We start from the raw sequence: 18,620 nt of genomic DNA on the forward strand, positions 1-18,620 counted from the left end.
TATCAGTGAAAATTGGTAGCTCACTGGGAAATACTTGCTAAGATTGTTTTATTTTAGTAGGAGAGATTGACCACCTATAACCTAATGTATAGAAACACATTAAACTAGCGGGTAATCTTTTATTTATTGAATTTTGAATAACCTTGAATGCAAAAGTTAATTGTTTTTTCACCCACCTTTGTGAAGTTATTTACTAATAAGACCATAAGACATAGGTGCAGAAATTAGGCCATTCGGCCCATCGAGTCTGCTTTGCCATTCAATCATGGCTGATGAGTTTCTCAACCCCATTCTCCCGCCTTCTCCCCATAACCTTTGATCCCCTTACCAATCAAGAACCTATCTATCTCGGTCTTAAATACACTCAATGACCTGGCCTCCATAGCCTTCTGTGGCAATGAATTCCATAGATTCACCACTCTCTGGCTAAAGAAGTTTCTCCTCATCTCTGTTCTAAAAGGTCTTCTCTTTACTCTAAGGCTGTGCCCTCGGGTCATAGTCTCTCCTACTAATGGAAACATCTTCCCCACGTCCACTCTATCCAGGCCTTTCAGTATTCTGTAAGTTTCAATCAGATCCCCCCTCATTCTTCTAAACTCCATCGAGTATAGACCCAGAGTCCTCAAACGTTCCTCATACGTTAAGCCTTTCATTCCTGGGATTGTTCTCGTGAACCTCCTCTGGACCTTCTCCAGGGCCAGAACATCCTTCCTGAGATAAGGGGCCCAAAATTGCTCACAATATTCTAAATGTGGTCTGACCAGAGCCTTATAAAGCCTCAGCAGCACATCCTGCTTTTATATTCTAGTCCTCTCGAAATAAATGCCACCATTGCATTTGCCTTCCTAACTACCGACTCAACCTGCAAGTTAACCTTAAGAGAATCCTGGACTAGGACTCCCAAGTCGCTTTGCACTCCAGATTTCTGAATTCTCTCCCCATTTAGAAAATAGTCTATGCCTCTATTCTTCCTACCAAAGTGCATGACCTCACACTTCCCCACGTTGTATTCCATCTGCCACTTCTTTGCCCATTCTCCTAACCTGTCCAAATCCTTCTGCAGCCTCCCTGCCTCCTCAATACTACCTGTCCCTCCACCTATCTTTGTATCATCTGCAAACTTAGCCAGGATGCCCTCAGTTCCTTTATCTAATGCCAACTGTCAAACCACACTGGTATCTTCTGACACATTTAAATCTCCTTTTAGTATTATGATGATGGTTCCTTTCTCTTTTCATGGAGTGTGGGTGTCGCTGGCTAGACTAGCATTTAATGCCCATCTGTATTTGCCCTTGTGATGGTAAGCCACCTTCTTGAACTGCTGCAGTCCATGCGGTGTAGATACATCCATATTGCTGTTAGGAAGGGAATTGCAGGATTTTGACCCAATGACAGTGAAGGAACGGCGAGACAGTTCCAAATCAGGATGGTGTGTGGCTTGGAGGGGAACTTGTAGGGGGTGCATTCCCATGCATCTGCTGCCCATGTCCTTCTAGGTGGTAGAGGTCACGGGTTTGGAAGGTGCCATTAAAGAAGCCTTGGTGAGCTGTTGCAGTGCATCTTGTCGATGGCATACACACTGCTACCAATATGCATCGGTGATGGAGTGAGTGAATGTTTAAGGTGGTAGATGGGATGCCAATCAAGTGGGCTGCTTTGCCCTGGTTGGTGTCAAGCTTCTTGAGTGTTGGAGCTGCACTCATCCAGGCAACTGGAGAGTTTGTGATATCCCGAGTACCATCTTTGATATCTGTTTGACATCTTTTTCCATCCCTATACCATTGCTCTTCTTTCTGAACTTATTACCATCACCTCTTTCAACAAATTCAGAGAATGACTGGTTAAGGATTTTATTTTCTGTTTCTGAGGTTTTTCTGTACAAGAATTGCATGCATTTACACATATAAGACTTAGACCAATTTATCTGTTATGAAGCACTTTGGGACATCCTGGACAACATGTTAAGTTCCTCCATAAATGCAAATTCCTTCTATTTTACAGAGTCCAGCTGTCTGGAAAAAATATGGTTGGTGACAGGATTCATAATTCTGTAAATGTATTAGCGATGTTTGAGGTGAATACGCACTAGTTAATTTGGCAAACCATTTTTAACCCAGAGCTGCTTAATAAAAATGTCACCTTATGTAGCCCCAATGCGCATTGCACAAAACAATAACTTGCATTTATATAGTGCCTTCAATGTTGTAAACTGTCACAAGGTGCTTCACAGGGCCATAGCTAAACAAAAATTGTCACCCAGCCAAAGAAGGAGATATTGGAACAGATGACTAAAAGCTTGGTCACAGGGGTAAGTTTTAAAGAGCACCTTAAAGGAAGAGGAGTGGAGAGGTTTAAAAAAGGAATTCTAGAGGCTATGGCCTAACTCACTTTCTGCATTGCAGAGATGTAAAATTCACCATGTAACTCCATAATTTGTCTAGTCAAGATTTGACCCCAAGGCAGAGCATAACTCCAGTACAATATTAAAGTTAGTTTGAAAAGAAATTGAGAGTCCCAGCATTTTTCTAGCACTTGACTTATGCTCCAGGTATACAATATGTGATATCCTGTATCAGAATTAAATACATAGAGCAGGGTAGTCTTCTATAATAAATGAAATAAGTATTATGAAAGGTGCTACTGCCATTTGTTACACAAGTTACAAGAGATGTACAGTATTATTTTTGAGGTAGTTTTGTTGTAAACATGGTTTATATAATGTTCTGAGGACATTTGCGTCTTCACTGTATTTAAAGTTTCAATTTAGCAACACATGCTAATGTGACCACTTTGGTAGCAGGTTGTACAGCTTCCTTATTTATCTTTTAGATCCATTTCTCTTCAAGGACTGATATATGTACATGTTGGTAACAATTTTCTTTGGTTTATAGGTTGAAAACAGGCCAAAGTACTATGGAAGAGAGTACGTAAGCTATTTTCTTTTTTTGTTCAAATTTTACTCTCTGTTTTTCAAATAACTTAAAAAAAGGAAGGACTTTTTGGGAAGGGATAGAAGCTAAACTGCAGATCAGATTGATGTTGGAAAGGCAGTTACGCAGCAGAGTGATACATTTACGTGGTTTATGCAGGATTGTGTTTTTTTTTATGATGTATAGTGGTTTGCAGTGATATTATGATGTGAAGATTACATTCTTTACCAACATTGTGATCTAACAAGCAATTTTACACCATGCCACACCAGAAATAATTTCCATATCACTTCGCAGCAGAGTGCATTTCTATATCATTGCATAATAAATGCTGGCTTTGCCATTGATGCCCAGATTCCATAAACAAATTATATATATATATATATATATATATATATATATATATATACATTTAAAACATTTGAGTGTTCCTCTTAAGTTATTTTGTAGCAGACACAATAATATCTTCAGTTTTAGCTGTACTTTACATTAACATCACATCTCTCATACACTGTCCTCTGGGATCATTTGATTGATTTAAGGAACATTTATAGAAGCTGTTTTATATGTCAGTGCAGAAGAATTCTCAAAGGTTTGCATTTTGCAGAAAACCATGCTTGCCTGTTTCTTTGTATTACTGAATTGTCTACAAAAACACAAAGGCAACTTTAATGTCTTTGCTTTAATTAATGCATGACTACTATCTTCTCCTTTTGGCTTCTCCCATTTTACTTGGGCTCTCCACAATGCTGATTGATTATCTTTCTCCACCTCCTCCTGTCAGTCATCTATTCCTCTTCCAATTCCCCTATGTTTAAGTCCCTTGCGACTGCATCTTTCTATCTGGTCTTAGGCCTTCCTCTTCTCCTTCCTGGCTGCCCCATCTCCATTACCCACCTCACCACATTTCCTCTCTCTTTTTGCATCAGATGAGTATACCATTTCAATCTCTTCCAGGCTACTTTCTTTGATGCTTCAACAGTCTTCAGACCCCTTGATGTGCTGGTTCCTGATTTTGTATTTTCTCATTACCCCACACATCCATCTTATCATCTGCATCCCATTAGTATCCAGTCATTATGTTCCTCTCTTTTTGATGTTGCCCAAGTTTCTGCACTGTATAACAAGGCCGGTCTCACAACTCTTGTAGATTTTTTCTTTTCTGTTTCAATGATACTTTTCTATCACACAATACTCCACTGCACTTCCTCCAATTAGTCCATTCAGAGCTAATCTGGTGTTTAATTTCCGTTTCCTTACTTCCATCTTCTTCCACTACTGGCCTCAGCTATTTGAAACCACTCACTTTTTCCAAGTCTTCACCCATAATCTTCACACATTCACTCTGATTCTTTTCCCTAAGCTCAGATTGACAGTCCATATATTAGGCCTTTGGTCTACTGGATCTTCATGCTGCTATCTTCCAGTGCTTTTCCTCAGAGACTTGGTCATGTTCTCATCATCCCCACCACATAGTTCAATGTCATCTGCAAGATCATTGATGGTGCTACTTCTCGTTTCACTTGCTCAGCTGGAATATCCATGACAGTCAGGAAGAAGAAGGGGCTTAGTGCTTATCCCTGGTGTAACCCAACTTTGGCTTTGAAGCTCTCGCTCTCCCCCACACTGCTTCTTACTCTTGTCTAGCACTCCTTGTCCATGTCCTGAAATAGCCGTATGTACTTCTCAGGGACTCCACAAATTCTAGCACATCTCCAGACTTCACCACCCAGCCCCCACCCCCCGTCCCCCAAAACCCCACACCTCCCATCTCCACCAGGCACCCAGTCATAAGCCTTCTCTAGATCGATGAATGCAATCTTCACATTGCATTGGCTTTCCCGATATTTCTCCATCATTTGTCTCGATAAAAATGGCATCGGTGATGCTTCTTCCAGTGATGCAAACTGACTTTCATGGATTTCCACTATTTTCCTCTGTCTCTGGCCCATGACTCCCTCCCATATCTTAAAGGTATGTGGAAGGAGTTTAATTCCTCAGCACATTTTGCAATCTTGAACATCTCCCTTTCCTTTGAATATTGGTACCAAATTGCTTTCCCTCCATGCCCTTGGGATTTTCTGTTTTATCATAACTCAATTGATAAGCTTGTTCAAGACCTGAACCCCATATTCATCTAAGCAGGTCCATACTATCCATCGCTATCTCATCCCGTCCTACTGGTTTGCCATTTTTCATTCCTTTCAATGCTGTTCTGATTTCTTCCAGATTGATGCAAGTTGTCATTCCTTGATTTGCAGCTACCTCTTCTGACTCTGATCTTGGGTTTCCTTCACTTATAAGCCAGTTAAAATATTTTCCCCACCTCTCTTTGGTTTCATCTTCTTTCACCAAGGTTACTCCACCTGCATCATTGTACATATATTTCCCATATCTTTTGTTAACCTATCTCTAGTAGCTGAAAACTTTTTGTCCATCTTTGGTATGCAAACTTTAATATATCTCTTCCATGACCAGGCATCTTCTCAAGCAGTCACTTCCTTTGTATTCCTTTCTGTCTTTTTACACTTTTTAAAAAATCATCTTTGAGCCCTGACTTTTTCCATTTCTTTAACAGTTCCTTGGAAAATCTTTTGGTGCAGTGGTAGTGTCCCTACCTCTGGATCAGAAGCTCACGTTCAAGTCCTAATTCGGGACTTGATGGCCATGGAAGGTGTGGTCATAACGTGGCCAAACAGGTTGATTATCAGCATGTAAATCTGTGAAACATGCCTGATGGCAGGCGGTAAGAGCAGGAGAGTTTCCTGGTCAGCCATACTGCAGAAGTCAATGACAAACCACTGCAGCACTTTGCCATGCATAATCATGGACCAATACAATGGAAGTCCATGGTCTCTAATACTCACTTAAGGCATGGTACCTGAAGAAGGAACAGTTACTTTTTTTCTTTTACTGCATTTCCTGTGTTTTCATTCCCATGCCAAGTTTCATTCCCTGTAGATTACATCTACTTATACAATAATCTTTGGTATAAATATGAGCAGTTAGAAGCATGGACTGTTGTAATTCTGTAAATATTTTAAAAATCTAAATGATTAAACAGTCAGTTAATCACATAAAAAGAAATGTAGATTATAGATCAAATTATCTTTATTGACAAAGTTTTGTAGCACCCTATTTCGCCTTTTGAAAATTCAATTTTGCAAATTGTAATTTTATCGAACTAAATGGACAGAACAGTTACTTCCAAAGCAAGTGCAACTTCATAATTTGTAGATGTATTATGAAAATTTAATTAAGTCTAATTGGGATTTATTGTAAAAGTAGCCTTTGGAAAAAACTCTCAAGGACTATTTTCTTTATAGAAAACTATTCTGCAATGTTCCTTCTAAGTTTGCAAACATAATCACAAAGTGAAATGACTTTTATAATTACCATAACAAAAACAAAAATACCTGGAAAAACTCAGCAGGTCTGGCAGCATCTGCGGAGAGGAGCACAGTTAACGTTTTGAGTTCGAATGACCCTTCAACAGAACTAAGTAAAAATAGAAGAGAGGTGAAATATAAGCTGGTTTAAGGGGGGGTGGGACAAGTAGAGCTGAATAGAGGGCCAGTGATAGGTGGAGATAACCAAAAGATGTCACAGACAAAAGGACAAAAAGAGGTGTTAAAGGTGGTGATATTATCTAAGGAATGTGCTAATTAAGGGTAGAAAGCAGGACAAGCAAGGTACAGATAGCCCTAGTGGGGGTGGGGTGGGGTGAAGGAATCAAAAAAGGCTAAAAGGTAGCGATAAAACAATGGATGGAAATACATTTAAAAATAATGGAAGTAGGTGGGAAAAGAAAAATCTATATAAATTATTGGAAAAAAAAGAGGGGGGGAATCGGAAAGGGGGTGGGGATGGTGGGGTGATGATCTAAAATTGTTGAACTCATTATTCAGGCCAGAAGGCTGTAAAGTGCCTAGTCGGAAGATGAGGTGCTGTTCCTCCAGTTTGCGTTGAGCTTCACTGGAACAATGCAGCAAGCCAAGGACTGACATGTGGGCATGAGAGTAGGTGGAGTGTTGAAATGGCAAGCGACAGGGAGGTCTGGGTGATGCTTGCGGACAGACCGAAGGTGTTCTGCAAAGTGGTCACCCAGTCTGCGTTTGGTCCCGCCAATGCAGAGGAAACTGCATTGGGAGCAACGAATGCAGTAGACTAAATTGAGGGAAGTGCAAGTGAAATGCTGCTTCACTTGAAAGGAGTGTTTGGGCCCTTGGACGGTGAGGAGAAGGGAAGTAAAGGAGCAGGTGTTGCACCTTCTGCGGTTGCATGGGAAGGTGCCGTGGGAGGGGGTTGAGGTGTAGGGGGTGATGGAGGAGTGGACCAGGGTGTCCTGGAGGGAATGATCCTTGCGGAATACCGCCGGGGGGGGTGAAGGGAAGATGTGTTTGGTGGTAGCATCATGCTGGAGTTGATGGAAATGGCGGAGGATGATCCTTTGAATGTGGAGGCTGGTGGGGTGATAAGTGAGGACAAGGGGGACCCTATCATGTTTCTGGAACAGCACCTCATCTTCCGACTAGGCACTTTACAGCCTTTCGGACTGAATATTGAGTTCAACAATTTTAGATCATGAACTCTCTCCTCCACCTACTTCCATTATTTTTAAATGTATTTCCATCCATTGTTTTACCTCTACCTTTTAGCCTTTTTTGATTCCTTCACCCCTCCCCACCCCCCACTAGGGCTATCTGTACCTTGCCTGTCCTGCTTTCTACCCTTAATTAGCACATTCCTTAGATAATATCACCACCTTTAACACCTCTTTGTCCTTTTGTCTGTGACATCTTTTGGTTATCTCCACCTATCACTGGCCCTCTATTCAGCTCTACTTGTCCCACCCCTCCTTAAACCAGCTTATATTTCACCTCTCTTCTATTTTTACTTAGTTCTGTTGAAGGGTCATTCGAACTCGAAACGTTAACTGTGCTCCTCTCCGCAGATGCTGCCAGACCTGCTGAGTTTTTCCAGGTATTTTTGTTTTTGTTTTGGATTTCCAGCATCTGCAGTTTTTGCTTTTATAATTACCATGTTACTTGTGTCAGCTTGACCTCATAACATGGCAACCTATGGCTTTGGTGACTTGGTAACACATTGCCACTCATTTTGGAAATTTTATTGGCAAAGATTTCTTTGCACACGGTATCAATCCAGCTATAATGCAAATTTTTTTCAACCTGCTTGACAGTACCTCATTTTTTTGCCATTTCTCTGCTTTTTAAGTGTAAAATTTGATATTTTTGTTTGAAATGATTGTGATTTCATTATCAAAATACAGTTGTCACTCTGGCTGCCCTAGATCAAGTTTAAATGTTGCCTGTAGTTCATTGATTCTGATTTAAATTATATGTGCTCAGGCCTAAAGCATTTTTTATCATAATACTGTCACATTGAGGGGCAGGGAATAAACTGAAACTGCACATAATTTGTTGAAAACACATTCTTGCAGTATGTCCTGAAAACTAAAGATAATCTTGCCGATAATTTGTTTTTTACAAAGTGTATCCTCCTCTCAGGTTCCATGGGATGATATCTCGTGAGCAGGCTGATGAACTACTTGGTGGAGTTGAGGGAGCTTATCTCATCAGGGAGAGCCAACGTCAACCTGGTAGCAACACATTGGCTCTGAGGTCAGTGTCTGTTCCTAATGTTAATGAACTGAACAAATTATGTTGAATTTTCCTATTTTCTTAAAGCACAGTTACAGATATTGTTATATTTTTGAATTTCTTTATCTAGAGTAAGAAAGATATTTATATTTTAGCCCACCCTCACACAGCTATGGCTCCCACAGGTGCCAACTGTCTAAGTTTTGTGTGTTTTAACCCCTGCCTGTCCTGTTCATATTTGTATATGCTTCCAAGGGCACCTCTTGTGCCACACTGACTCAGTTCTTATATGTAAATCTTACAACACTAAATCCCAGTAGAGGCACAAGATCGCATATAGATTGTACACAAAAAGTAAGCCATGCTTTGCAATTTAAACTGAATTGCAGAATGCTCAAACTTGTTGCTCTTGATCAGGTTGTGATTTCAAAGACTTGTTTCCCTTGCAACATCACAGGTAGTGCAAAAATGTGATAGATCTATTGTCTTCCATCCGTTCACCTTGATCAGGCCAGTGCCTGAAATGAGGAAATAAACTAATAAATGTAATGGCTATATTACTAGACTAGTATTCCAGCATTCATATGTGCAAATCCCACAAGGTAAAGTTATACATTTAATTCAATAAATTTGGAAATATATGACATAGCGTCAGAGCAAAATTGTCATCAAAGTTTCCATTTTATTGTAAAAACCTAATTGCTTCATTGATAACTCCTACTCAATCTAGTCTGCATGTGATTCCATCCCACACTACATACAGTTGAATGTTAATACCTGCTGAAGTAACCTGGCAAGGCAGTCAGTTGTAAAATGCCTGTTACAGAGTAGAATATTAAAAGTATTGAAGTCTTTTAGCAATTACACATGTATCAGACTGGGGCAAGACTCTCACAATCTCAGCACAGTTGATCACGAAAAGGCTTCCTCAGACTACTGTCCAAGTTGGGCAAGCTCTTCCCTGACTAGTTGAGCAATAGTTTGACGTAGCTGTATTCAAATGCCAGATTCCTCCATGACTGTTCTTGGATATGTCCTATCCAGGATGTACTCATTAGCAGTGGAGGCACAGGGTTGTACCATATAATAATCATGGCTTTGGAAATATACAGCATTGACCTTAGATCCCAAGGAGTCTCCAAGCTTCAAGCGAAACAAGGCCAAAGAGGCCTCCTGCTAATTATCAGCTACCATTCCCTGTCAACTGTCACATCAGTACTCCTCATATTAAACACCACTTTGTAATACTGGGAAATTATTTTCTTTTCTACATTCGTTCATGGGATATGGGTATCACAGGGAAGGCCAGCATTGATTGCCCATCCCTAATTGACCCTGGGAAGACAGTAATGAACTGCCTCCTTGAACTGCTGCAATCCATGTAGTGTGGGTACAAACAAAGTTCCAGAATTTTCCTCCAGTGATAATGAAGATGATGGTATGTAACTTGAAGGGGAACTTGCAGGTTGTGGTTTTTTGTGGCCCTTGTTATTTTAGGTGGCAGAGATCATAGGTTTGAAAGGAACTCTTGAAGAAGCCTTTGGCAAGTAGTTGCAGTGCATCTTGTAGATGGTGCACACTGCAGCCACAGTGAACTAGTGATGAAGGGAGTGAATATTTATGATGTTGGATCGGTTGCCAGTCCAAGTGGGCTGCTTAATTTTGGATGGTATTGAGGTTGTTTGGTGTTGCCTGGATGAGCACAGCTCCAACAAGTGGAGAGTACTTCCCACTTGCCTGGATGAGTGCAGCTTCCACAACACACAAGAAGCTCGACACCATCCAGGGCAAAGCAGCCTGCTTGATTGGCACAACCATTCACTCCCTCCACCACTGATGCACAGTAGCAGCAGTGTGTACCATGTGCAAGATGCACCGCAGGAGTTCACCAAGGCTCCTCAGACAACATCTTCCAAACCCACGATCACTACCATCTAGAAGGACAAGGGCAGCAGATAGATAGGAACACCATCACCTTGAAATTCCCCTCCAAGCCACTCACCATCCTGACTTGGAAATGTATCACCATTCCTTCACTGTCGCAAAATCCTGGAACTCCCTTCCTAACAGCACTGTGGATGTACCTACACCACATGGACTGCTGTGGATCCAGAAGGCAGTTCACCACCACCTTCTCAAGGGCAAATCGGGATGGGCAATAAATGCTGGCCCAGTGGCGAAGCCCACATCTTGTGAATGAATAAAAAAAAAATCATAGTCCTGATTTGTGCCTTGCGGATTGTGGAAAGCTTTGGAGAGTCTGAAGATGAGTTATTTTCTGCAGAATACCCAGCCTCAGGCCTGTTCTTGTAGGCACAGTATTTATATGCTTGCTTCATATAAGTATCTGTTCAATGGTGACTCCCAGGATGTTGATGATGGGGTATTCGGTGATGGTAATGCTGTTGAATGTAAAGAGGAGATGGTGAGACACTCTCTTCTTGGAGACGGTCATTACCTGGCTCTTGTGTGGAGTGAATGTTATTTCCACTTGTCAGTCCAGCCTGAATGCGGGCTGTTTCATTATCTGAGAAGTTGCGAATGCAACTGAACACCGTACAACCATCAGCAACATCCCCACTTCTGAGCTATTAATGGAGGAAAGGTAATTGATGAAGCAGCTGAAGGTGGTTGAGCCCAGGACACTATCCTGAGAAACTCCTACAACAATGTCCTGGGGCTTAGATGATTGGTCTCCAACAACCACAGTCATCCTCCTTTGTGCTAGGTATGACTCCAACCAGTGAAGAGCTTTCCCCCGGGTTCCCATTGACTCCAGTTTTCCCCTTGATTCACTTTGATTTCAGCTCTACTTTTGCACCTTGATGCCACACTTGGTCAAATGTTGCCTTGATATTAAGGACAGTTGCTCTCACCTAACGTCTGGAATTCATCTCATTTGTCCATGTTTGGGCCGAGGTTATAATGAGGCCTGAAGTCATATGGTCTTGGAAGAACCCAACCTCAGCATCAGTCAGCAGGTTGTTGGTGAATAACAGCAACTTGATACCACTGTCAACAACACCTTCCATCATTTCTTTGAGGATTGAGTGTAGGCTAATGGAGCAATAATTGGACAGATTGGATTCGTTTTGCTTTTCGTGGACAGGGCATACCTGAGTAATTTCCCATATTGTTGGCTAGATGCCAATGTTGTAGCTGTACTGGAACAGTTGGCTGCAGGCATGGCTAGAAGCGTAAGTCTTCAGCACTACAGTCAGAATGTTGTTCCAACCCATAACCTTTGATGTATCTAGTCTGCTCAGCTGTTTTTTGGTATTATGTGGAGTGAATTGAATTGGTTGAAGACTGGCATTAGTGATGATGAGGATCTCAGATGCAGGCTGAGACGGATCATCCACTCAGCACTTCTGGCTGAAGATGGTTGCACGCACTTCAGACATTTTTTTATTTTTTCACAGGATGTGGGCCTTGCTAACTAAGCCTGCATCATTTTTTTCCCATCCCTAATTGCCCTTGAGAAGGTGGTGGTGAGCTGTCTTCTTGAACCTCTGCAGTTCATGTGGTGTAGGTACACCCACTGTGCTGTTAGGGAGAGAGTTCCAGGATTTTGACCCAGAGACAGTGAAGGAACGGTGATATAGTTCCATGTCAGGATGGTGAGTAACTTGGAGGGGAATTTGCAGGTGGTGGTGTTCCCATGCATCAGCAGCCCTTTCCTTTTTAGGTGATAGAGATCACGGGTTTGGAAGGTGCTGTCGAAGGAGCCTTGGTTAGTTGCTGCAGTGCACCCTGTAGATGGTACACACTGCTGCTACTGTGCTTTGGTGGTGGAGGGAGTGGATGTCGAAGGTAGTGGAGTGACAATCAAGGATGGTGTCAAGCTTCTTGTTGGAATTGCACTCATCCAGGCAAGTGGAGAGTATTCCATTACACTCCTGACTTATGCCTTGTATATGGTGGACAGGCTTTAGGGAGTCAGGAGGTGAATTACTCTTCACAGTATTCCGAGCCTCTGACCTGCACTTGTAGCCACAGTATTTCGATGGCTGGTCCAGTTCAGTTTCTGGTCAATGGTAACCCCAGGATGTTGATAGTGGGGGATTCAGTGATGGTAATGCCATTGAACGTCAAGGCGCGATGGTTAGATTCTTTCTCATTGGAGATGGTCATTGCCTGGCAGTTGTGTGGAGCAAATGTTAGTTGCCACTTATCAGCCCAAACCTGAACATTGTCCAGGTCTTGCTGCATGTGGATACGGACTGCTTCAGTATCTGAAGAGTCACAATGCTGAACATTGTGCAATCAACAGTGAACATCCCCATTCCTGGCCTTATATGGAAGGAAGGTCATTGATGAAACAGCTGAAGATGGTTGGATCTAGGACACTACCCTGATGAACTCCCACAGTGATAGCCTTGGACTGAGATGACTGACCTCCAACAACCACAACCATTTTCCTTTGTGCCAGGTATGACTCCAACCAATGGGGAGTTTTCCCCTGATTCCTGTTGACTCCAGTTTTGCTAGGGCTCCTCGATGCCACGCTCGGTCAACTGCTGCCTCGATGTTAAGGGCAGTCACTCTCATCTCACCTCTGGAGTTCAGCTCATCTGTCCATGTTTGGACTAAGGCTATAATGAGGTCAGGAGCTGAGTGGCCCTGGCAGAACCCAATCTGAGCTTCAGTTAGCTGGTTTTTGCTAGTTAAATTCAGATTGATAGTACTGTTGATGACTCCTTCCATCACATTGCTGATGATTGAGAGTAGACTGATGGGGCAGTAATTGGCCTGGTTGGATTTGAGCTGCTTTTTGTCGGCATGACAGACCTGGGTAGTTTTCCACATTGCTGGGTAGATGCCAGTGTTGTAGCTGTACTAGAACAGCTTTCCGAAGGGCACAGCTGGTTCTGGAGCACAAGTCTTCAGTACTATTGTCGGAATGTTGTCGGAGCCCATATCCTTTGCAGTATCCAGTTGTTTCCTGATATCTCTTGGAGTGAATCCAATTGGCTGAAGACTGGCATCTGTGATACTGAGGACTTCAGGAGGAGGCTGAGGTGGATCACCCATTCAGCACTTCTGGCTGACGATTGCTGCAAATACTTCAGCCTTGTCTTTAGCGCTGATGTGCTGGACTCCCCCATCATTGAGGATGGGGATATTTTGGATTCCCCTCCTCCAGTTAGTTGTTTAGTTGTCCACTATCATTCATGACTGGATATGGCAGAACTGCAGAGCTTGGATCTGATCCATTGGTTGTCGGATCACTTGGTTCTGTCTATCGCATGCTGCTTCCGCTATTTGGCGTGCAAGTAGTCCTGTGCTGCAGCTTCACCAGATTGACACCTCATTTTTAGATATGAGTGGTGCTGCTCCTGGCATGCCCTGCTGCACTCTTCATTGAACCAGGGTTGATTCCCTGCTTTGATGGTAATGTTAGTTGGGGGATGTGCCAGGCCATCAGGATACAGATTGTGGTTGAGCACAATCCTGCTGTTGCTGATGGCCAATAGCGCCTCATGAATGCCTAATTTTGAGCTGCTAGATCTGTTTGAAATCTATCCCATTTAGCACGATGGTAGTGGCATACAACACGATGGAGGGTATCCTCAATGTGAAGACCATACTTTGGTTCCACAAGGACTGTGTGGTGATCACTCCTACCAATACAGTCGTAGATACATTTGCGACTGTTAGATTGATGAGGGCGAGGCCACATAGGTTTTTGCCTCTTGTTGGCTTCCTCGCCACTTGCCGCAGACCCAGTCTTGCGGCCAGCTTGGTCAGTGGTGGTGCTACCGAGTCACTTTTGGTGATGGACATTGAAGTCCCCCACCCAGAGTACATTATGTGCTCTAGCCACTCTGTGCTTCCTCCAACTGGTGTTGAGCATGGAGAAGTACTGATTCATCAGCTGAGGAGGGTTGGGGTTGAGGTAGATGGTAACCAGCAGGAGGTTTCCTTGCCCATGTTGACTTGTTGGCATGAGACTTCATGGTGTCCAGAATCGATTTTGAGAACTCCCAGGGCAACTCCCTACCAACAGTATACCACAGTGTCACCACCTCTGGTGGGTCTGTCCTGTTGGTGGGTCAGGACATACCCAGGGATGGCGATGGTGGTGTCTGGGACATTGTAAGGCATGATTCAGTGAGTATGACTATGTGAAGCATTTGCTTGATTAGTCTGTGGGACAGCTCTCCCAATTTTGGCACAAGCCTCCAGATGTTAGTAAGGAAGACTTTGCAGGGTTGATGAGGCTGGATTTGTCGTCGTCGTTTCCGGAGCCTAGGCTGATGCTGAGTGATCTGTCCGGCTTCATTCCTTTTTGTAGACTTTGTAACATTTTGATACAACTGAGTGGCTTGCTAGGCCATTTCAGAGGGTATTTAAGAGTCAACCACATTAATGTGGGTCTGGAGTCACATGTAGGCCAGACCAGGTAAGGATGGCAGGTTTCCTTCCTTACCGGGCAATAGTGAACCAGATGGGTTTTTACAACAATTGACAGTGGTTTCATGGTCACTATTGCCGAGACTAGCATTTTTTTTGAAAATCCAGATTTATCAACTGAATTTATATTCCACCAGCTGCTGTGGTGGGATTCAAACCCGTGTCTCCAGAGCCTTATCCTCTGGATTATTAGTCCGGTGACATTACCACTGGGCCACGCCTCCCTCTTTTACACTCTTTACAGTCTGTTATACTCATGTTCTGAGCCTCACCATCCTTGAGGATGGAGATGTTCGTGGAATGTCTTCCTTTCCTTAGTTGTTTAACTGTTCACCACCATTCACAACTGGATGTGGCAGAGCTTTGATCTCATTTATTGGTTCCAACATATACTCTGGACGGGGGAAGCTCAATGTCCAGCAGAAAGGGTGGCTTGGCAATTATCGTTGACCGAACTGGACAAGTCCAGAAGGATGTACCTGCCATAATGGACTTGCATCAGTTAGTGGCCTTCTCCTCACAAACTTGCAGACACACCTGTAAATAAATGCGTTGATAGCAGTATCCACTGCACAGTCCTCTGAGGACAAAATCTTTTTAACAGTGAGAGCCCTCTTTATCATATAATATGGCACCACTGCTGTGCTTAAGTGGAATGGACTAAGGAGAGATATAGCAGCCCAAAACTGAACATCCATGACGCACTATTGGCCCTAAGCTGCAGCAGAATTGAATACTGACACAATCTGTAACCTCATTGCTTTATACATCTCTCATTCCTCCAACATTACCAAGGTGAAATAACAGTTCTAGTTCAGTGGACAGTGCAGAGGGGCATTCCAGAAGCAGGGATCAACTTAGTGAAGCTACAACACAGGGCTGTATGCTAAATGCCTCTAGACAGAGCTGAGCAATTCCAAAACTGGTGGATCAGAGCAAGTCTCTGCTGCCCTACCGCATCAAGTCAAGAACGGTGATTGTAAACTTGAAAATTATTGGGAGAAGGAGGCTCCACGGATATTCCCATCCTCAACTATGGTGCATCATACTGTTCCATTGGTCTGCTGTCCTTTGGGAACAGCAGAACTGCTTAACATCTAACCTTGCTATATCCTTATTTAATTTATATGCCAGTCTATCAGTCGGAACATTTGAACTATTTTATATACATCTACCAAATTGCCCTAAAGTCTACGCATCACTAGACTAAATATATCAAGCTTTCTAAGCCTATCTGAGCAATTAAGATTGTGAAGCTACAATCATTCTTGTGATCCTCCTTGTAACATTTACCAAAGCCTCCATATCACCCAACAACAGCAACAACTTGGCTCCTTTAAAATATCCCAAAGTGCTTCACAGGAGCACCAGAAAACAAATAAGACCTGCAGCCACACACACATATTAGGTCAGATGAACAAAGGCTTGGTCAAAGAGGTACGTTTTAAGGAATGCCTTAAAGGTGAAAAGTGAGGCAGAGGGGCGGAGAGATGTAGGCAGCGAATTCCAGAGCTTAGGTCCTAAGCAACTGAAGGCACAGCAGCTAAACATGGAGCGATTAAGATCCAGGATACTCAAGAGGTCAGAATTAGGGGAGCATAGATATCTTTGAGGGTTGTGATTGTGGGATTGAAGGGAATTACAGAGATACAGAGGGGAAAGACCATGCAGGGATATGAAAACAAGGGATGAGAATTTTAAAATCAAGACATTGATTGACTGGAAACCAATGTAGGTCGGCGAGTCATGAGTGATAAATGAATAGGACTTGGCTACTTGTTAAGACACAGGCAGCAGTTTTGGGTGACCTCAAGTTTACAGAGGGCAGAATGTGGGAGACCAGCCAGTAATGTGTTTAAGTAGTCATGTCTAGAGGTAAAAAAGCCGTGAATGAGTTTCAGCAGCCGATGAGCTGAGATGGGCAAAGTCAGATGATATGGAAGTGGAAATAGGAGGTCTTAGTGATTGTGTTACTAGAAGGTCTGAATCCTCCATCTTGGCTTTATATATGACACCAAGGTTGTGAACAGACTGGTTTGGGTTCAGACTGTTATCAGGGAGAGGGATGAAGTTTGTAGTAGGGACTTAAAACAGTGGCTTCAGTCTCCCCAATATTTAAGTTGAGGATGTGTTTTGCTTATCCAGTACTGGATGTCAGATATGATGTCACCATATGAAAGGACCAAAATTGGACAGTGCTTCGAATGTGATCTAGCTAAGGAGTTACACAAATATGATTACATGCTAATTGACAATCTGTGGCTTTGCAAACAGGGAGTCAATATCAAATGTATGATTTAAGCCAAGTAGAGCTTATAGAGCAGAGAGATAAATGGACTCAGGAAAGAGGAGACAGCAAGTGGAGGATAGGGACAGTGGAACTACAGCAGGGTCACTATCTCAGCAAAAGGAGTAGGCTACATTATGGTCTTAGTTCAAACATGGGCAAAAGAGCTGAACTCCAGAGGTGACGTGAGATCAAGATAGCATTTGACCAAGTGTGGCGTCAGGGAGCCCAAGCAAAACTGGATTCAATGGGAATCAGGGAAAACTCTCCATTGGTTGGAGTCATACCTAGCACAAGAAGATGGTTATGGTTGTTGGAGGTCAAACATCTCAGTTCCAGGACATCACTGCAGGAATTCCTCAGGGTAGTGTCCTAGGTGGAACCATCTTTGGCTACTTCATTAATGATCTTCCTTCCATCATAAGGTCAGAAGTGGGGATGCTCGCTGATGATTGCACAATGATCAGCACCATTCACGACTCCTCGGGTACTGAAGCAGTCCATGTCCAAATGCAGCAGGACCTGGACAATATCCAGGCTTGGGCTGGCAAGTGGCAAATAATATCCATGCCAATTATGCTTTTTATGTTTTTAAATTTCTTAGTCCTCTTCCAGTCATTATTTGCATTTTAAGAACAAATGGTCAACATGCCAACTTTCAAAATTGAACACCAATAGGCAAAGATAAAAGTTGGCTGTAAATAGTGTGGTGTGCATTGGCTGAACAGCATTACTGTTTTTTTCCTTAATTATTTCATGGGATGTGGGTGTCACTGGCAAGGACAGCATTTGTTACCCATCCCTAATTGCTCTTGAACTGAGTGGCTTTCTAGGCCATTTCAGAGGGTAGTTAAGAGTCAACCACATTGCTGTGGGTCTTGAGTCACATGTAGGCCAGACCAGGTGAAGATGGTAGATTTCCTTCTCTGAAGGACATCAGTGAACTAGATGAGTTTTTATGACAATCAGTCATAGTTTCATCACCATCATTGAGACTAGCTTTCAATTCCAGATGTATTAATTGAATTTAAATTGCTCCAGCTGCCATGGTGGGATTTGAACCCCTGTCCCCAGAGCATTAGCCTGGGCCTCTGGATTACTAGTTCAGTGACCGTACCACTACAGCACTGTCTCTGCTAACTGTTTTTATGCAATTTCCCCAACAATCAACGTAAGGGAGCAAGTGGTTTTGAAGTATATATTTTTTTCTTTGTGTCAAAAGCATTATTTTTTCAGTCAAAGCCTTTTAAATCACAGTGGAAAAGATGACAGGCAGGCTGACAGGATATATTATAATATTTTTCACTGCATTATGGTGTTTTTTCCATTGGAAAAGCACTGTTAATGCATGCAAACAAATATATG

At 42.7% G+C, this 18,620-nt stretch overlaps 1 protein-coding gene across 1 annotated transcript in view; it reads left to right on the forward strand.

Annotated features, from left to right (window-relative positions):
• chn2 (chimerin 2) overlaps positions 1-18,620 on the forward strand; it is a 379,687-nt gene that overhangs the window by 196,342 nt on the left and 164,725 nt on the right. The window contains exons 4-5 of the mRNA XM_078539034.1: positions 2,892-2,923; positions 8,459-8,572. Of these exons, the coding sequence (XP_078395160.1) occupies positions 2,892-2,923; positions 8,459-8,572 (146 nt within the window). The remainder of the gene's footprint in view (positions 1-2,891; positions 2,924-8,458; positions 8,573-18,620) is intronic.

Source organism: Cetorhinus maximus, chromosome 3, assembly GCF_964194155.1.
Source record: "Cetorhinus maximus chromosome 3, sCetMax3.hap1.1, whole genome shotgun sequence".
NCBI classification, from domain to species: domain Eukaryota; kingdom Metazoa; phylum Chordata; class Chondrichthyes; order Lamniformes; family Cetorhinidae; genus Cetorhinus; species Cetorhinus maximus.